Source organism: Bombina bombina, chromosome 1 (genome assembly GCF_027579735.1).
Source record: "Bombina bombina isolate aBomBom1 chromosome 1, aBomBom1.pri, whole genome shotgun sequence".
In the NCBI taxonomy this organism is placed as follows: Eukaryota; Metazoa; Chordata; class Amphibia; order Anura; family Bombinatoridae; genus Bombina; species Bombina bombina.
Window position 1 is genome coordinate 1,010,069,474 of NC_069499.1, and position 21,615 is coordinate 1,010,091,088.

The 21,615-nt window shown below is 42.7% G+C and overlaps 1 protein-coding gene across 2 annotated transcripts in view; it reads left to right on the forward strand.

The window, feature by feature from the left end:
- The window catches only part of ZHX3 (zinc fingers and homeoboxes 3), a 236,787-nt gene that overhangs the window by 46,164 nt on the left and 169,008 nt on the right, over positions 1-21,615 (forward strand). For both annotated transcript variants that reach the window (XM_053714256.1, XM_053714184.1), the window contains exon 2: positions 17,056-19,921. In XM_053714256.1, coding sequence (XP_053570231.1) covers positions 17,185-19,921 — 2,737 coding nt within the window. In that variant the 5' untranslated portion in view covers positions 17,056-17,184. The remainder of the gene's footprint in view (positions 1-17,055; positions 19,922-21,615) is intronic.

A 21,615-nucleotide genomic window follows, 5' to 3' on the forward strand; every position in this document is an offset into this window, starting at 1 on the left:
CTACTTTAAACAAACGCACCACTATTCCCATAGAGGATAGTTGTGCTTTCAAAGATCCTATGGATAAAAAATTAGAAGGTTTGCTTAAAAAGATGTTTGTTCAGCAGGGTTACCTTCTACAACCCATTTCATGCATTGTCCCTGTCACTACAGCCGCATATTTCTGGTTTGATGAACTGATTAAGGTGCTCGATAGTGACTCTCCTCCTTATGAGGAGATTATGGACAGAGTCAATGCTCTCAAATTGGCTAATTCTTTCACTCTAGACGCCTCTTTGCAATTGGCTAAGTTAGCGGCTAAGAATTCTGGGTTTGCTATTGTGGCGCGCAGAGCGCTTTGGTTGAAATCTTGGTCGGCTGATGCGTCTTCCAAGAACAAGCTACTAAACATTCCTTTCAAGGGGAAAACGCTGTTTGGTCCTGACTTGAAAGAGATTATCTCTGATATCACTGGGGGTAAGGGCCATGCCCTTCCTCAGGATCGGCCTTTCAAGGCAAAAAATAGACCTAATTTTCGTCCCTTTCGTAAAAACGGACCAGCCCAAGGTGCTACGTCCTCTAAGCAAGAGGGTAATACTTCTCAGGCCAAGCCAGCTTGGAGACCAATGCAAGGCTGGAACAAGGGAAAGCAGGCAAAGAAACCTGCCACTGCTACCAAGACAGCATGAAATATCGGCCCCCGATCCGGGACCGGATCTGGTGGGGGGCAGACTCTCTCTCTTCGCTCAGGCTTGGGCAAGAGATGTTCTGGATCCTTGGGCGCTAGAAATAGTCTCCCAGGGTTATCTTCTGGAATTCAAGGGACTTCCCCCAAGGGGAAGGTTCCACAGGTCTCAGTTGTCTTCAGACCACATAAAAAGACAGGCGTTCTTACATTGTGTAGAAGACCTGTTAAAAATGGGAGTGATTCATCCTGTTCCATTGAGAGAACAAGGGATGGGGTTCTACTCCAATCTGTTCATAGTTCCCAAAAAAGAGGGAACGTTCAGACCAATCCTAGATCTCAAGATCTTAAACAAATTTCTCAAGGTCCCATCTTTCAAGATGGAAACCATTCGAACTATCCTTCCTTCCATCCAGGAAGGTCAATTCATGACCACGGTGGATTTAAAGGATGCGTATCTACATATTCCTATCCACAAGGAACATCATCGGTTCCTAAGGTTTGCATTCCTGGACAAACATTACCAGTTCGTGGCGCTTCCTTTCGGATTAGCCACTGCTCCAAGGATTTTCACAAAGGTACTAGGGTCCCTTCTAGCTGTGCTAAGACCAAGGGGCATTGCAGTTGTACCTTACCTGGACGACATTCTGATTCAAGCGTCGTCCCTCCCTCGAGCAAAGGCTCACACGGACATCGTCCTGGCCTTTCTCAGATCGCACGGCTGGAAAGTGAACGTGGAAAAGAGTTCTCTATCCCCGTCAACAAGGGTTCCCTTCTTGGGAACAATTATAGACTCCTCAGAAATGAGGATTTTTCTAACAGAGGCCAGAAAGACAAAGCTTCTGGACTCTTGTCGAATACTTCATTCCGTTCCTCTTCCTTCCGTAGCTCAGTGCATGGAAGTGATCGGGTTGATGGTAGCGACAATGGACATAGTTCCTTTTGCGCGCATTCATCTAAGACCATTACAACTGTGCATGCTCAGTCAGTGGAATGGGGACTATACAGACTTGTCTCCAAAGATACAAGTAAATCAGAGGACCAGAGACTCACTCCGTTGGTGGCTGTCCCTGGACAACCTGTCACGAGGGATGACATTCCACAGACCAGAGTGGGTCATTGTCACGACCGACGCCAGTCTGATGGGCTGGGGCGCGGTCTGGGGATCCCTGAAAGCTCAGGGTCTTTGGTCTCGGGAAGAATCTCTTCTACCGATAAATATTCTGGAACTGAGAGCGATATTCAATGCTCTCAAGGCTTGGCCTCAGCTAGCGAGGACCAAGTTCATACGGTTTCAATCAGACAACATGACGACTGTTGCGTACATCAACCATCAGGGGGGAACAAGGAGTTCCCTAGCGATGGAAGAAGTGACCAAGATTATTCTATGGGCGGAGTCTCACTCCTGCCACCTGTCTGCTATCCACATCCCGGGAGTGGAAAATTGGGAAGCGGATTTTCTGAGTCGTCAGACATTGCATCCGGGGGAGTGGGAACTCCATCCGGAAATCTTTGCCCAAGTCACTCAACTTTGGGGCATTCCAGACATGGATCTGATGGCCTCTCGTCAGAACTTCAAAGTTCCTTGCTACGGGTCCAGATCCAGGGATCCCAAGGCGGCTCTAGTGGATGCACTAGTAGCACCTTGGACCTTCAAACTAGCTTATGTGTTCCCGCCGTTTCCTCTCATCCCCCGGCTGGTAGCCAGGATCAATCCGGAGAGGGCGTCGGTGATCTTGATAGCTCCTGCGTGGCCACGCAGGACTTGGTATGCAGATCTGGTGAATATGTCATCGGCTCCACCTTGGAAGCTACCTTTGAGACGAGACCTTCTTGTTCAGGGTCCGTTCGAACATCCGAATCTGGTTTCACTCCAGCTGACTGCTTGGAGATTGAACGCTTGATTTTATCGAAGCGAGGTTTCTCAGATTCTGTTATCGATACTCTTGTTCAGGCCAGAAAGCCTGTAACTAGAAAGATTTACCACAAAATTTGGAAAAAATATATCTGTTGGTGTGAATCTAAAGGATTCCCTTGGGACAAGGTTAAGATTCCTAGGATTCTATCCTTCCTTCAAGAAGGATTGGAAAAAGGATTATCGGCAAGTTCCCTGAAGGGACAGATTTCTGCCTTGTCGGTGTTACTTCACAAAAAACTGGCAGCTGTGCCAGATGTTCAAGCCTTTGTTCAGGCTCTGGTTAGAATCAAGCCTGTTTACAAACCTTTGACTCCTCCTTGGAGTCTCAATCTAGTTCTTTCAGTTCTTCAGGGGGTTCCGTTTGAACCCTTACATTCCGTTGATATTAAGTTATTATCTTGGAAAGTTTTGTTTTTAGTTGCAATTTCTTCTGCTAGAAGAGTTTCAGAATTATCTGCTCTGCAGTGTTCTCCTCCTTATCTGGTGTTCCATGCAGATAAGGTGGTTTTACGTACTAAACCTGGTTTTCTTCCAAAAGTTGTTTCTAACAAAAACATTAACCAGGAGATTATCGTACCTTCTCTGTGTCCGAAACCAGTTTCAAAGAAGGAACGCTTGTTGCACAATTTGGATGTTGTTCGCGCTCTAAAATTCTATTTAGATGCTACAAAGGATTTTAGACAAACATCTTCCCTGTTTGTTGTTTATTCAGGTAAAAGGAGAGGTCAAAAAGCAACTTCTACCTCTCTCTCTTTTTGGATTAAAAGCATCATCAGATTGGCTTACGAGACTGCCGGACGGCAGCCTCCCGAAAGAATCACGGCTCATTCCACTAGGGCTGTGGCTTCCACATGGGCCTTCAAGAACGAGGCTTCTGTTGATCAGATATGTAGGGCAGCGACTTGGTCTTCACTGCACACTTTTACCAAATTTTACAAGTTTGATACTTTTGCTTCTTCTGAGGCTATTTTTGGGAGAAAGGTTTTGCAAGCCGTGGTGCCTTCCATTTAGGTGACCTGATTTGCTCCCTCCCTTCATCCGTGTCCTAAAGCTTTGGTATTGGTTCCCACAAGTAAGGATGACGCCGTGGACCGGACACACCTATGTTGGAGAAAACAGAATTTATGTTTACCTGATAAATTTCTTTCTCCAACGGTGTGTCCGGTCCACGGCCCGCCCTGGTTTTTTAATCAGGTCTGATAATTTATTTTCTTTAACTACAGTCACCACGGTACCATATGGTTTCTCCTATGCTATTATTCCTCCTTAACGTCGGTCGAATGACTGGGGTAGGCGGAGCCTAGGAGGGATCATGTGACCAGCTTTGCTGGACTCTTTGCCATTTCCTGTTGGGGAAGAGAATATCCCACAAGTAAGGATGACGCCGTGGACCGGACACACCGTTGGAGAAAGAAATTTATCAGGTAAACATAAATTCTGTTTTTAGGCTCTTGGAACCCACATGGCTAGTTATAACTGCTCTGGTGCGGTTCTTTAAGGCTCAGGGAACATCGAGTGAGATGGGCGGGGCCTATTTTTGCGCCTCAGATACGCAGTTAGTTTGTCAGCAAGCTCTAACTCCTGAGGGCCCTGGTGTGTGTTTTGGGCCAAATCGAAGCTTTTACCCCACACTTTCGATCCCTGAGGGCAGGTAGGGCCGCAGCAGGGCTGTGGCAAGGTGCTGAGGGGTCTTTTTCCGGATCTGGGCAGATTTTCGATCCGGTTTGGACATCAAGGGGTTAATTGTTAAGATTGCACAATTTTTTTTTTTTTTTAACTACCTATTGTGGGTCTACATACAAAATTTAGAAAAATGTGGTGCATGTTTAGACTGTTTTGCAGAATGTGTATGCTTTTTTTTCTCTTAAAGGCGCAGTACCGCTTTTTAAAGATTATTTTTTTCACTAAATAAAGTGTTTTCTTGTTTGTAGTCATTAGTAGCCTGTTCAACATGCCTGACATTGAGGAAAGTCAATGTTCAATATGTTTAGAAGCCATTGTGGAACCTCCACTTAGAATGTGTCCCTCATGCACTGAAAGGTCAATATATTGTAAAGAACATATTTTAGCTACTAAAAGTATGTCGCAGGATGATTCTCAGTCAGAAGAAAATCAGGTTTTACCATCTAATTCTCCCCAAGTGTCACAACCATTAACGCCCACACAAGCGACGCAAAGTACTTATAGTGCGTCTAATTCTTTCACCCTGCAAGATATGGCCGCAGTTATGAATAATACCATCAGAGGTTTTATCTAAGCTGCCTGGGTTGCAGGGGAAGCGCAGCAGGTCTGGTGTGAGAACAAACGCTGAGCCCTCTGACGCTTTATTAGCCATATCCGATGTACCCTCACAATGTTCTGAAGTGAGGGATTTGCTGACTGAGGGAGAGATTTCTGACTTAGGAAATATGTTCCCTCAGACAGATTCTGATATGACGGCTTTTAAATTTAAACTAGAACACCTCCGCTTATTGCTCAGGGAGGTTCTAGCGACTCTGGATGATTGTGACCCTATTGTAGTTACAGAGAAATTGTATAAAATGGAGAGATTCCTAGAGGTTCCTGCCTACACTGATGTTTTTCCGGTCCCTAAGAGGATTTCGGAAATTGTTACTAAGGAGTGGGATAGACCAGGTATTCCGTTCGCTCCCACTCCTACTTTTAAGAAAATGTTTCCCATATCAGACGCCGTGCGGGACTCGTGGCAGACGGTCCCTAAGGTGGAGGGAGCTATTTCTACCCTGGCTAAGCGTACAACTATACCTATTGAGGACAGTTATGCTTTCAAAGATCCTATGGATAAAAAATTAGAGGGTCTCCTGTAGAAAATATTTGTTCATCAAGGTTTTCTTCTCCAACCTATAGCGTACATTGTTCCTGTAACTACTGCAGCGTCCTTTTGGTTTGAGGCTCTGGAAGAGGCTCTTCAGGCTGAGACTCCATTAGAGGATATTCTGGATCGAATTAGGGCTCTCAAGCTAGCTAATTTCATTACAGATGCCGCTTTCCAATTTGCTAAAGTAACTGCGAAGAATTCAGGTTTTGCCATTTTAGCGCATAGAGCGTTATGGCTTAAGTCCTGGTCTGCTGATGTGTCATCAAAAGCTAAGCTTTCAGCCATCCCTTTCAAGGGTAAGACCCTATTCGGGCCTGAACTGAAAGAGATCTTTTCAGACATCACTGGAGGGAAAGGCCATGCCCTTCCTCAGGATAAGACGAACAAGATGAGGACCAAACAAAATAATTTTCGTTCCTTACGGAACTTCGAAGGTGGTCCCTATTTCTCTTCCCCTGCCGCAAAGCAAGAGGGGAATCTGGCTCAATCCAAGTCAGTCTTAGACCTAACCAGACTTGGAACAAGGGTAAACAGGCCAAGAAGCCTGCTGCTGCCTCCAAGACAGCATGAAGGGGTATCCCCCAATCCGGGACCGGATCTAGTAGGGGGCAGACTTTCTCACTTCGCTCAGGCTTGGGCAAGAAATGTTCAGGATTCCTGGGCTTTAGAAATAGTAACCCAGGGGTATTTTCTAGATTTCAAAGATTCTCCCCCAAGGGGGAGATTCCATCTTTCTCAATAGTCTGTAAACCAGACAAAAAGAGAGGCGTTCTTACGCTGTGTAGAAGACCTATATTCCATGGGAGTGATCTGCCCAGTTCCGGAAACAGAACAGGGGCAAGGGTTCTACTCCAATCTGTGGTTCCCAAAAAAGAGGTAACTTTCAGACTAATTTTGGATCTCAAGATGCTAAACAAGTTCCTCAGAGTCCCATCCTTCAAGATGGAGACCATTCGGACTATTTTGCCAATGATCCAGGAGGGTCAGTATATGACCACCGTGGACTTAAAGGATGCGTATATACACATTCCTATCCACAAAGATCATCACCAGTTCCTCAGGTTCGCCTTTCTGGACAAGCATTGCCAGTTTGTGGCTCTTCCCTTCGGGTTGGCCAAGGCTCCCAGAATTTTCACAAAGGTGCTAGGGTCCATTCTGGCGGTTCTAAGGACTCGGGGCATAGCTGTGGCACCTTATCTGGACGATATCTTAATCCAGGCGTCAACTTACCAACTAGCCACGTCTCACACGGACATCGTGTTGGCTTTTCTAAGATCTCACGGGTGGAAGGTGAACGTAATAAAAAGTTCACTTATCCGTCTCACAAGAGTTCCATTCCTGGGAACTCTGATAGATTCGGTGGACATGAACATTTTTCAGACGGAGGTCAGGAAATCAAAGATTTTATCCATCTGCCGAGCTCATCGTTCCATTCGTCGGCCGTCAGTGGCTCAGTGTATGGAGGTAATCGGTTTAATGGTAGCGGCAATGAACATAGTTCCGTTTTCTTGCTTGCATCTCAGACCACTGCAACTTTGCATGCTCTATCAGTGGAATGGGGATTATGCAGATTTATCTCCTCAGATAAATCTGGACCAAGAGACCAGAAACTCTTCTTTGGTGGTTGTCACAGGATCATCTGTCCAAGGGAATGTGTTTCCGCAGGCCAGCGTGGGTCATAGTGACGACGAACGCCAGCCTATTGGGCTGTGGTGCAGTCTGGAATTCCCTGAAAGCACAGGGTTTTTGGACTCAGGAAGAGACTATCCTCCCAATCAATATTCTAGAACTGAGAGTGATATTAAACGCGCTTCAAGCGTGGCCTCAGCTGGCGCTGGCCAGATTCCTAAGATTTCAGTCGGACAATATCATGACTGTAGCATATATCAATCATCAGGGGGGAACAAAGAGTTCTCTAGCGATGATAGAGGTTACCAAAATAATTTGTTGGGCAGAGACTCACTCTTGCCATCTATAAGCAATCTATATCCCAGGAGTGGAGAACTGGGAAGCGGATTTTCTAAGTCGTCAGACTTTTCATCCGGGGGAGTGGGAACTCCATCCGGAGGTGTTTGCAATTGATTCGGCAATGGGGCACACCAGAATTGGATCTGATGGCGTCTCGTCAGAACGCCAAACTTCCTTGTTACGGGATCCTCAGGCAGTACTGATAGATGCTCTAGCAGTACCCTGGTCGTTCAACCTGGCTTATGTGTTTCCACCATTTCCTCTCCTTCCTCGTTTAATTGCCAGAATCAAACGGGAGAGAGCTTCAGTGATTTTGATAGCACCTGCGTGGCCACGCAAGACCTGGTATGCAGACCTGGTGGACATGTCATCTCTTCCACCATGGACTCTGCCACTGAGACAGGACCTTCTGATTCAAGGTCCGTTCCAGCATCCAAATCTAGTTTCTTTGCGTCTGACTGCTTGGAGATTGAACGCTTGATCTTATCCAAGCGGGGTTTCTCGAAGTCGGTCATAGATACCTTGATTCAGGCTCAAAAGCCTGTCACTAGGAACATTTATCATAAGATATGGCGTAAATATCTTTATTGGGGCGAATCCAAAGGCTACTCATGGAGTGAGATCAGGATTCCTAGGATTTTGTCCTTTCTCCAAGAAGGATTGGAGAAGGGGCTTTCAGCTAGTTCCTTAAAGGGACAGATATCTGCTTTATCAATTCTACTGCACAAACGTCTGGCAGATGTTGCAGACGTTCAGTCGTTCTGTCAGGCTTTAGTTAGAATCAAGCCTGTGTTTAAACCTGTTGCTCCGCCATGGAGTTTGAATTTAGTTCTTAAAGTTCTTCAAGGGGTTCCGTTTGAACCTATGCATTCCATAGATATTAAGCTTCTATCTTGGAAAGTTCTGTTTTTAGTTGCTATCTCTTCGGCTCGAAGAGTTTCTGAACTATCTGCATTGCAATGCGACTCGCCTTATCTTGTTTTCCATGCTGATAAGGGGTTTTTGCGTACCAAACCTGGATTCCTTCCTAAGGTTGTTACTAATAAGAATATTAATCAGGAAATTGTTGTTCCTTCTCTGTGTCCTAATCCTTCCTCTAAGAAGGAGTGTCTATTGCACAACTTGGACGTGGTTCGTGCTTTTAAAGTTTTACTTGCAAGCGACCAAAGATTTTCGTTGAACATCTTCTTTGTTTGTTGTCTATTCTGGAAAACGTAGAGGTCAAAAAGCTACGGCTACCTCTTTCTTTTTGGCTGAAAAGCATCGTCCGTTTGGCATACAAGACTGCTGGACAGCAGCCTCCTGAAAGGATTACAGCTCACTCTACTAGAGCGGTGGCTTCCACATGGGCTTTTAAAAATGATGCTTCTGTTGAACAGATTTGTAAGGCTGCGACTTGGTCTTCGCTTCATACCTTTTCCAAATTTGACAAATTTGATACCTTTGCTTTTTCGGAGGCTGTTTTTGGGAGAAAGGTTCTTCAAGCAGTGGTGCCTTCTGTTTAACCATCTGTCTTGTCCCTCCCGTTCATCCGTGTCCTGTAGCTTTGGTATTGTATCCCACAAGTAAAGGATGAATCCGTGGACTCGTCTTACCTTTATAGAAGAAAATTAAATTTATGCTTACCTGATAAATTGATTTTCTCTTGCAAGGTGTATCCAGTCCACGGCTTCATCCTTTACTTGTGGGATATTCTCATTCCCTTCAGGAAGTGGCAAAGAGAGCATACAGCAGAGCTGTCCATATAGCTCCCCCTCTAGCTCCGCCCCCAGTCATTCTCTTTGCCGGCTCTGACAGCAGGGCCACTCTGCGGGAGGGTAAAGTGAATGTGGTGTTAGATTTGTAGTTTTATATCTTCAATCAAGAGCTTGTTATTTTTAAATAGTGCCGTTTGTACTATTTACTCTATAGCAGAAATGTGATGAAGATTTCTGCTGAGGAAAATGATTTTAGCATGTTGTAACTAAAATCCATTGCTGTTCCCACACAGGACTGAGGAGTACCAGAAAACTTCAGTTGGGGGGAACAGTTTGCAGGCTTAACTGCTATAAGGTATGTTCAGTCATCTTTTTCTAGATAAGACTCAGTAATGCTAGAAGACTGACAAGAATCCCCATGTGGGGAAGGTAAGCCATGTTCTGAGACTCGGTATAGAAGGAAGGCTTACTTAACAGGGCTCAATAGGCTGGTGGACACTGTTACAGGGCAATCGATTATTTAATAGGGTGCAGTCTTGGACTCCCTGAAAGCTCAGGGTCTATGGTCTCGGGAAGAGTCTCTTCTCCCGATAAACATTTTGGAACTGAGAGCGATATTCAATGCGCTTCAGGCATGGCCTCAACTAGCTGCGGCCACATTCATCAGATTTCAGTCGGACAACATCACGACTGTAGCTTACATCAATCATCAGGGGGGAACGAAGAGTTCCTTAGCGATTGAAGGAAGTCTCCAAAATAATCAGGTGGGCGGAGGATCACTCCTGCCATCTCTCAGCAATTCACATCCCAGGAGTGGACAACTGGGAAGCAGATTTTCTAAGTCGTCAGACTTTTCACCCGGGGGAGTGGGAACTCCACCCGGAGGTTTTTGCTCAGCTGACTCAGCTATGTTGCACTCCGGAATTGGATCTGATGGCGTCCCGTCAGAACACCAAACTTCCTCTCTACGGATCCAGGTCCAGGGACCCCAAGGCGGTATTGATAGATGCTCTAGCAGCGCCTTGGTCCTTCAATCTGGCTTATGTCTTTCCACCGTTTCCTCTTCTCCCTCGTCTGGTCGCCAGAATCAAGCAGGAGAAGGCTTTGGTGATTCTGATAGCGCCTGCGTGGCCACGCAGGACTTGGTATGCAGACCTAGTGGACATGTCATCTGTTCCACCATGGACACTGCCATTGAGGCAGGACCTTCTAATACAGGGTCCATTCAAGCATCCAAATCTAGTTTCTCTGCGTCTGACTGCTTGGAGATTGAACGCTTAATTCTATCAAAGCGTGGTTTCTCTGAGTCAGTTATTGATACTCTGATTCAGGCTAGAAAGCCTGTCACTAGGAAAATCTACCATAAGATATGGCGTAAATATCTTTGTTGGTGTGAATCCAAGGGTTACTCATGGAGTAAGATTAGGATTCCCAGAAAATTGTCTTTTCTCCAAGAAGGATTGGAGAAAGGATTGTCAGCTAGTTCCTTAAAGGAACAAATATCTGCTCTGTCCTCTTACACAAGCGTCTGGCAGAGGTACCAGACGTTCAAGCGTTTGCTCAGGCTCTAGTCAGAATCAAGCCTGTTTATAAACCTGTGGCTCCACCATGGAGTCTCAATCTAGTTCTTTCAGTTCTTCAAGGGGTTCCTGTTGAACCTTTACATTCCATAGATATTAAGTTATTATCTTGGAAAGTTTTGTTTTTGGTAGCTATCTCTTCTGCTTGAAGAGTTTCAGAATTGTCTGCTTTGCAGTGTGATTCGCCTTACCTGGTGTTTCACGCAGATAAGGTTGTTTTGCGTACCAAACCTGGTTTTCTTCCTAAGGTTGTTTCTAACAAGAATATTAACCAGGAAATAATAGTTCCTTCTTTGTGTCCTAAACCATCTTCAAAGAAGGAACGCCTGCTACACAATCTTGATGTGGTTCGTGCTTTAAAATTCTATTTACAAGCAACTAAGGACTTCAGACAAACATCATCCTTGTTTTTAATTTATTCTGGTAAGAGGAGAGGTCAGAAAGCGACTGCTACCTCTCTTTCCTTCTGGCTGAAAAGCATCATCAGGTTGGCTTACGAGACTGCTGGCCAGCAGCCTCCTGAACTAATTGCTGCTCATTCTACCAGAGCTGTGGCTTCCACATGGGCTTTCAAGAATGAGGCTTCTGTTGAACAGATTTGTAAGGCAGCGACTTGGTCTTCACTGCATACTTTTGCCAAATTTTACAAATTCGATACTTTTGCTTCTTCGGAGGCTATTTTTGGGAGAAAGGTTTTGCAAGCTGTGGTGCCTTCCGTTTAAGGTACCTGTCTTGTTCCCTCCCTTCATCCGTGTCCTAAAGCTTTGGTATTAGTATCCCACAAGTAAAGGATGAATCCGTGGACTGGATACACCTTGCAAGAGAGAACAGAATTTATGCTTACCTGATAAATTACTTTCTCTTGCGGTGTATCCAGTCCACGGCCTGCCCTGACAATTAAGTCAGGTAAATAATTTTTTTGTTTAAACTGCAGTCGCCACTGCACCCTATGGTTTCTCCTTTTTCTCCTAACCTTCGGTCGAATGACTGAGGGGCGGAGCTAGAGGGGGAGCTATATGGACAGCTCTGCTGTGTGCTCTCTTTGCCACTTCCTGTAGGGAATGAGAATATCCCACAAGTAAAGGATGAAGCCGTGGACTGGATACACCGCAAGAGAAAGTAATTTATCAGGTAAGCATAAATTCTGTTTCTTCTATGGTAAGAAGAGTCCACGGCCCACCCTGTCATTTTAAGACAGATTATATTTTTTTGATTTAAACTCGGTCACCTCTGCACCTTGTAGTTTCTCCTTTTTCTTCCTGTACATTCGGTCGAATGATTGGGGGCTGGAGCTAAGGGAGGAGCTATATAGACAGCTCTGCTGTGGTGCTCTTTGCCACTTCCTGTGGGGAAGGATAATATCCCACAAGTAAAGGATGAATCGTGGACTCGTCTTACCATAGAAGAAATCAATTTATCAGGTAAGCATAAATTTAGTTTCTTTCATGTAATTAGCAAGAGTCCATGAGCTAGTGACGTATGGGATATACATTCCTACCAGGAGGGGCAAAGTTTCCCAAACCTCAAAGTGCCTATAAATACACCCCTCACCACACCCACAATTCAGTTTTACAAACTTTGCCTCCGATGGAGGTGGTGAAGTAAGTTTGTGCTAGATTCTACGTTGATATGCGCTCCGCACCAAGTTGGAGCCCGGTTTTCCTCTCAGCGTGCAGTGAATGTCAGAGGGATGTGAGGAGAGTATTGCCTATTTTGAATGCAGTGATCTCCTTCTACGGGGTCTATTTCATAGGTTCTCTGTTATCGGTCGTAGGGATTCATCTCTTACCTCCCTTTTCAGATCGACGATATACTCTTATATATACCATTACCTCTGCTGATTCTCGTTTCAGTACTGGTTTGGCTTTCTACAAACATGTAGATGAGTGTCCTGGGGTAAGTAAATCTTATTTTCTGTGACACTCTAAGCTATGGTTGGGCACTTTGTTTATAAAGTTCTAAATATATGTATTCAAACATTTATTTGCCTTGACTCAGAATGTTCAACTTTCCTTATTTTCAGACAGTCAGTTTCATATTTGGGATAATGCATTTGATTTATTCATTTTTTCTTACCTTCAAAAATTTGACTCTTCCCTGTGGGCTGTTAGGCTCGCGGGGGCTGAAAATGCTTCATTTTATTGCGTCATTCTTGGTGCGGACTTTTTTGGCGCAAAAATTCTGTAATATCTTTAAAACCGATTGTTCGACACTCTCTAACATGGTGGACAGATCACCATTGTTTAATTCAGGGGGCTTCTTTTGTGCTTCCGACCTGGACTGTAATTTCAACAGATGCAAGTCTCACAGGTTGGGGAGCTGTGTGGGGATCTCTGACGGCACAAGGAGTTTGGGAATCTCAGGAGGTGAGATTACCGATCAATATTTTGGAACTCCGTGCAATTTTCAGAGCTCTTCCGTTTTGGCCTCTTTTGAAGAGAGAATCGTTCATTTGTTTTCAGACAGACAATGTCACAACTGTGGCATACATCAATCATCAAGGAGGGACTCACAGTCCTCTGGCTATGAAAGAAGTATCTCGAATTTTGGTTTGGGCGGAATCCAGCTCCTGTCTAATCTCTGCGGTTCATATCCCAGGTATAGACAATTGGGAAGCGGATTATCTCAGTCGCCAAACGTTGCATCCGGGCGAATGGTCTCTTCACCCAGAGGTATTTCTTCAGATTGTTCAAATGTGGGAACTTCCAGAAATAGATCTGATGGCTTCCCATCTAAACAAGAAACTTCCCAGGTATCTGTCCAGATCCCGGGATCCTCGGGCGGAGGCAGTGGATGCATTATCACTTCCTTGGAAGTATCATCCTGCCTATATCTTTCCGCCTCTAGTTCTTCTTCCAAGAGTAATCTCCAAGATTCTGAAAGAATGCTAGTTTGTTCTGCTGGTAGCTCCGGCATGGCCTCACAGGTTTTGGTATGCGGATCTTGTCCGGATGGCCTCTTGCCAACCGTGGACTCTTCCGTTAAGACCAGACCTTCTGTCACAAGGTCCTTTTTTTCATCAGGATCTGAAATCCTTAAATTTAAAGGTATGGAGATTGAACGCTTGATTCTTGGTCAAAGAGGTTTCTCTGACTCTGTGAATAATACTATGTTACAGGCTCGTAAATCTGTATCTCGAGAGATATATTATAGAGTCTGGAAGACTTATATTTCTTGGTGTCTTTCTCATCATTTTTCTTGGCATTCTTTTAGAATACCGAGAATTTTACAGTTTCTTCAGGATGGTTTAGATAAGGGTTTGTCCGCACGTTCTTTGAAAGGACAAATCTCTGCTCTTTCTGTTCTTTTTCACAGAAAGATTGCTATTCTTCCTGATATTCATTGTTTTGTACAAGCTTTGGTTCGTATAAAACCTGTCATTAAGTCAATTTCTCCTCCTTGGAGTTTGAATTTGGTTCTGGGAGCTCTTCAAGCTCCTCCGTTTGAACCTATGCATTCATTGGACATTAAATTACTTTCTTGGAAAGTTTTGTTCCTTTTGGCCATCTCTTCTGCCAGAAGAGTTTCTGAATTATCTGCTCTTTCTTGTGAGTCTCCTTTTCTGATTTTTCATCAGGATAAGGCGGTGTTGCGAACTTCTTTTGAATTTTTACTTAAAGTTGTGAATTCCAACAACATTAGTAGAGAAATTGTGGTTCCTTCATTATGTCCTAATCCTAAGAATTCTAAGGAGAAATCGTTGCATTCTTTGGATGTTGTTAGAGCTTTGAAATATTATGTTGAAGCTACGAAATCTTTCCGTAAGACTTCTAGTCTATTTGTTATCTTTTCCGGTTCTAGAAAAGGCCAGAAAGCTTCTGCCATTTCTTTGGCATCTTGGTTGAAATCTTTAATTCATCTTGCCTATGTTGAGTCGGGTAAAACTCCGCCTCAGAGAATTACAGCTCATTCTACTAGGTCAGTTTCTACTTCCTGGGCGTTTAGGAATGAAGCTTCGGTTGACCAGATTTGCAAAGCAGCAACTTGGTCCTCTTTGCATACTTTTACTAAATTCTACCATTTTGATGTATTTTCTTCTTCCGAAGCAGTTTTTGGTAGAAAAGTACTTCAGGCAGCGGTTTCAGTTTGAATCTTCTGCTTATGTTTTTCGTTAAACTTTATTTTGGGTGTGGATTATTTTCAGCAGGAATTGGCTGTCTTTATTTTATCCCTCCCTCTCTAGTGACTCTTGTGTGGAAAGATCCACATCTTGGGTAGTCATTATCCCATACGTCACTAGCTCATGGACTCTTGCTAATTACATGAAAGAAAACATAATTTATGTAAGAACTTACCTGATAAATTCATTTCTTTCATATTAGCAAGAGTCCATGAGGCCCGCCCTTTTTTTGTGGTGGTTATGATTTTGTATAAAGCACAATTATTCCAATTACTTATTTTATATGCTTTCGCACTTTTTTATCACCCCACTTCTTGGCTATTCGTTAAACTGAATTGTGGGTGTGGTGAGGGGTGTATTTATAGGCACTTTGAGGTTTGGGAAACTTTGCCCCTCCTGGTAGGAATGTATATCCCATACGTCACTAGCTCATGGACTCTTGCTAATATGAAAGAAATGAATTTATCAGGTAAGTTCTTACATAAATTATGTTTTTCTTTAAACCTCGTAGCTGCCTGAGGTTGCTGCTATGAGACATGCTGCAAATCATTTGGGCAGATATGGGGTTAACTGTACTCTGCATGCTAACTGTTTTAAAGACCCTATGTATCAGGGCATGAGCTGTGCTTGCAATTTTATGTGAGAGTTGCTGCGAAGTGTGTAAATAGCTCCCCAAGCAGAAAAGCAGCTCATGAAAACAGGGTCTTCAAGTGTAACTTTAATACCAATAAGGCTGAGCTTTTCAACATCATAAACCGGAACAAACTTAGTTTTTGGTATTCTTACTTTTACACAGTCCCATCTCACACATTTAGTCTAACCTCTATTAATTCATAATGGGTTGTCATCTAAATATTTCAAAATGTATTTAGGTTAAATAGATAAAAATGCCCAAAAGTGGCCCTTATGATCTATGTTCTACTTCTAAGGAACTGTATCTGACCCGCTGGAAGTCAATGAGCGTTTTCAATTTGTTATTAGATGTATATAGGTTTGACATGGTTATTTCATATACGTTACTTGTTGTTAATTAATAGTGCATGTTTACTGTCCCATTAACTTTCTTTTTGTGGAAGTAAACACCTAAAATGTTGTTTAAAAAGATAGATAATCCCTTTTATTTACCATTCTCCAGTTTTGCATAAGTTATATTAATATACTTTTACCTCTGTGATTTACCTTTTATCTAAGCTGTGACGAATCAAATCTTTTCAACGTCACAATAGAGGGGTGTGGACATGAAGGGGTTAATAGCACACAGTTCTGGTTCCCTTAACCTTGTAACTCTACAAAAGGACCTTAAAAGGGATACCACATTAACCCCCAAATCCTGTCCAGACTGCTCTAACAATTTCTGCCACCACCAAAACTTCTAAATTAAATGGTCTTTTTGGGACCCCCAGCAACTCACACAATTTAACAATTAGGTAACGTGCCTTTTTAACCTTTTCTCACAGGAGTGTGAATTTTGACTATTAGAGCCCAAAGACGGAATGAGATTTTCTATGTTTTTTTATAAAAAAATTATCAATACAGGTTGCACAGTGCAAAATTATAAAGACATTCAAAATAATATACAGGTACAAAGTTACAGTTTTTAAAAATAACTTGGGACAGAATATACCTAAACACAATACCAACTTATTTACAAAGTTCCAGTGGTCTGTATATGGGAGAACTTTCATCCATGATGTTAGCCGTTTTGAGTCCCAGGGAGTTCTAACTAAAAGTTCCAGTTACATCCAGTTTTAAAACTACCCTTCTTTGTCTTGTCAAGGACAACGCCCTCATCATAATTTACGACGAGGTTAGCCAATACACAGCTAGCCGTGGCTCACAGTATGTTTCCTTGATAAGAGGCAGCCTTCAAGGGCTTAGAAATTAGCTTTCAACAAAGAATACCAATTGTAATAATAAAAGTACATTTGAAAGTTGTTTAAAATTAAATGCCCTATCTGAATCATGAAAGTTTAGTTTTGACTAAACTGTCCCTTTTTATTCTTGACTTTCATGCTATTTTAAACTTTAGGATAGGAGTCAACAAATTGCTAACAATTTTATGGTTTTGTTATAGTATTAACCTCCTTATGACCAATGGTGTTTTTTTTTTTTTTTTTTTGTGGTTAGACAGTGCCATTTCAGGAAATCTGCAGGAGGTGGTGGTGGTCATAACATAAATGTACATATAAAGTTCAAGTGTATTATCCAGTTGATAGATGTGGCTTTTTCCTTTGCTAAAATGGTTAATGGTTTTTGTTTTTCTCTCTCCTAGAATGAACTGAGGGAACATCATGCTCCAACTGAATATTTTATAACGCTTCACTGATTAGATGGAATCTCTGCTTTTTATGTAGGGAGAAGAAAGCCCTGGTTTGTTACTTGTTAGCTGGAAAAAGTTATCATGGCTAGCAAAAGGAAATCCACCATGCCTTGCATGATACCTCATAAAACTCTCTCACTTGAAACGGATGCAAATATTGATGAGTTTAAAGAAGAATCTTCTAAAGAAGAACCTTCAGCTCTGTTGCCAATTACAAACCTAATGAACAGTGAAATACAAACTAATGGGCATGAAAATGTAAATGGTGACCGTTTATTTTGTAAATATTGTAATTTTGGGTCTCATGATACCAGCATTTTTGTTAATCACATGGATACAAAGCACTTAGAGTTCCAAAATGATCCCTCATATGTTTGTATTGTATGCAGTTTTCTGGTGAAAGATCCAAAAGAACTTGAAGTTCACAATGCAGAGTGTCATGCTGGTGATACTAGCATTACATGGAGTGTGGCAAACCATGAAAGTTATACTGTAGTGGAGCAAAGTGTTGGGGACAACAATGAAATGACACAAAGTAATTTAGATAGAGTTGAGTTTTCAGATATTGTATTCACCAAGACGCCTATAATGAAGACTAGAAAAAACAAGCCAGAAACAAAGAGAAACCTTACAAGAAAAGACCTTGCTAAAAATGCAGTAGAAGATAGAGACAGAAAAAGACATTCAGGGCTTAGAAATTGTTCCATACCTGTAAGCAAGGCCACTTCTTCAATAGTAAATGGTCCTATCTTAGGGACAGTTCCGGTACTGCAAACTGGGGTTTCTCAACTCGTTTCTTTAAACCCTACTCGATCTATTGTGCAACCTAAAATTCCAACACTTATAGCACCATTGGTGCCTAAACCATCCATTAATCAGAACTCTCCACAGCAGCAAGAGAATCATTCGCTTCCCACTGCAAAATCACTCCCAAAAGTAATGATTCCACTGAGCAGCATTCCCACTTATAATTCAGCTATGGACTTTGATAGCTTTCTAAAAAATTCTTTTAATAAATTCCCTTACCCAACTAAAGCTGAGCTTTGTTATTTAACAGTGGTGACAAAATACCCAGAAGAACAGATTAAGATTTGGTTTACAGCACAAAGACTTAAACAGGGCATCAGTTGGTCACCAGAGGAGATTGAAGACTCACGGAGAAAGATGTTTAACACAGTAATACAGTCCATCCCACAGCCTATGCCACAGCCTACTACCATAACTGTTTTAAATGCTCCACTTGTTGCAAATTCCAATAATGTTCAGCATTTTATTCAGGCAGCATTGCCTGGTCAAATAGTTAGCCAGCCTCAAGGAGCTGGTGGTTTGCTTGTAACTCAGCCTGTCATTGCAAATGGCATTCAGGGGTCTTCCAGTTCCATGGCACAAAGTGTAAATTCTCTTCCAATCCATCAACCAATTAAGGCCAAGATTGCATCTTCTGCAGAAAATGTTGTAAATACTGACCAGTCTTTAAATATTTTATCCCCCAATACACCGCCAGATAACTACTTAGACATTAGCCTTTCTCATCGGTGTAAAAAATCAAAGCAACAGCTCAATGCCCTTAAAAATAGCTTTCACAAAAGTCAGTTCCCTTCGCAAGCTGAGGTGGCAAAGCTCACAAAAATTACTGGCCTTGCCACCAGAGATGTTAGAAAATGGTTTAGCGATAAAAGATATCACGTTCGTAACAAACAACCGCAAAGTGCAGAGAACAGAGAGACTATAGATGCTCAGTGTGAAATGGAGGGTAACTTGCTAAAAGAACAAGACAGTTTCTATACAGTTCCTGCAGTTCTTAATACACCACGAAGGCAGTCGTGTTCTCAGACACCTGACTTCCCCTCAACTAAATATAAGGAGAGGGCTCCTGAGCAGATCAAAGCTCTAGAAAGCAGTTTTGCCCAAGACAATTTCCCCACTGAGGAAGAGGTAAACCGCTTAAGGAGTGAGACCAAAATGACTAGACGTGAAATTGATTGCTGGTTCTCTGAGAAGCGCAAGAAGCTGGCTGAAGAGATTAAAAATGAGGTTAATGTACAAAGTGAGAGAGAGGATGATGATGATACTGGAGATGAATTAAAGGAAGAAACTTATGTTGGGTTATCGAATGCTGAGCATAACAGTCCAACATATACTGAAAGAAAGGTTAATCCAATCAAGATCAACCTGAAGGATCTCCGGGTTACAGAGTCTAATGACAGCATAGATACATTAGACGATGATACCAGCTTTGATAATGAAGCGGATAATAGTATTTTGTCCACATCAAAAAACAAACAGAACTGGAAGAAGACTGCCCAGCAACGGGATATTTTAAAACAAATGTTCATCCACACACAATGGCCTTCAAATGATGTGTATGATGATCTTGTTATAAAGACCGGACTGCCTCGTATTGATATTGTACGTTGGTTTGGAGACTGCAGGTACTCGTATAAAAACGGCCATTTAAAGTGGTACAGTCGTTATAAAAAATCTGCTGAAGCAGCAAAAGCACAATCCATCCAGACACTTATAAACTACCAAAAGCAGCATCAAATGTTGTGTGAAGAAGACATTGAGGATCTGTGTGAAAGTACCTCAATGACTGCAGATGAAGTGAAAGCGTGGTTTGCAGGAAAGCAGGCAGAGGAAGATAGACTTTTGTTCAACGCAGACAGTGAAGATCTACACTCTGATGCTGATGAGAAGCCTGGAGACCTAAATGCAGCCTGTAACAGGTTTTCAGAAGCATATAAAACCAGTGAATCAGAAGACCTAGAATCTAAGGAAGCCGGTTCAGATTCCATGGAGCGTTTGTCGATTAAACTTGGTAAGAAACACTGCACGAGTAAAACAATAGAATATTTGCTACTATTAGTACATATCAGGGTTGTTTTCTAGTATTAAGTCAGTAATGAAATATTTTATAGACCCACACTATTTAAAACCTTTGTACGAGAACACAGAAATGGAAAAGCCCCCATAATTTTTTTTTGTAAGTTAACTGCTTTTAAAGTAGATAATATCCAAATCACCTTGTACTTTATCATCAATGTCACCACCAACTGAAATAGTGTGGCTACCATACCATTGCAGTAATGTTACCGTGGTCACAATGGGATATCAATTATGTCAGCTCTGCATGTGTGAGTGCAAACTCCATTTAACTTCTGGGATGCCAGAAAGGGCTGCAGTGCAGAAGAAATTACAGTCCCAGTGGGGTATAGAAGAGATAAGGTAATAAAATGTTAATTTTCCATTGTTCTCTCCAAGGGGCCGATTTACTAAATGTCAGACCGACATGATCCGCCGTAGCAGATCATGTCTGCCCGACAACGCTTAATGACGTCCGCATACGCTGTCTGCATTTAACATTGCACAAGCACTCCTACTGAAATGCTTGTGCAATGCCGCCCCCTGCAGCTAGCAGTGGTTGTCAATCATCCTGATCGCAATGATTGCTATGAGTTAAGGAGCGGTCTTATTGTCTTGACTGGTCCTTTTTAAGAAACTGTCCTTCAGCAAATGACTTCCCTGCTTTTGCAACCTGCTCATTCACCACATAGCTAGCCTCAACTGCTGCATCACATTACCATTTTGCTGCATGTACAGGCCTTTGTGAAATAGGGCAATTAGCCTCTCCCTTTCTCCTGCCTCCTACTTTGCATACTGATTAGCATGTATAGTGGTATAATGCTGCTTAAGATTATATTTTTTAAGAGAACAGCAGCTCTTTAATTGCATGCAGCTCTTCATTTTTTTGCATGGAAATCCATGGTGGTACAATGAGAGGTTAAAAGATTAATCCCTGGTAGTCCGGGGGGTTGGGGGGGGGAAGAGAGATTGGTCTGTAACTTTAGCTGGTGCAGACCATACTAATTGCTCCTTCTGGATGGCGCTCAGTGATGAGTCAGGGCACAGACTGCGTTCTGACTCATGTTGAGCGCTGATACTGCAAATAAAAAAGGAAACTGCTGGTGCGCCTTAAGGTAGTGCAGGCTCTGACCAGGCCCAGGTGCTGATGCCTACCAGGAAACTTTCCAGTACCTTTATCCAGTCCTGCGGGCCGGTACTTTGAGACCCCTGGTCTATAGCATTCTATGGCAGTAGTGCTTGTAACTGTTTTTAAAATTGCTATAAACCTTGTTGCAAACACTGCTGCATCATGGCTAAGAGCATGTGCATTGTGCACCCTCATGAGATCTCCTAGGTTGCTGTTTAAAGGGACAGTAAACCTTTAAAAATAATGTTATATAATTCTGCACATAGTGCAGAATTATATAACATTATATTAGCCAAACATTATAAAACATAATTTCCCCTATTAATTTTTTAAAAAAAATGTTTTTTTACAGACCCGCTCTCTGTACTCTGCTGAGTGGGTCTGTGACAGGAGCGAGCTGCACTTAGTCTTATGGTGCGGCCGGGCTGTGACTATACAGCTGGCCCGATGCGCTGAGTAAATATAACAGACCCGCTCAGCAGAGTACAGAGAGCGGGTCTGTAAAACGGCGTTTTTAAAAA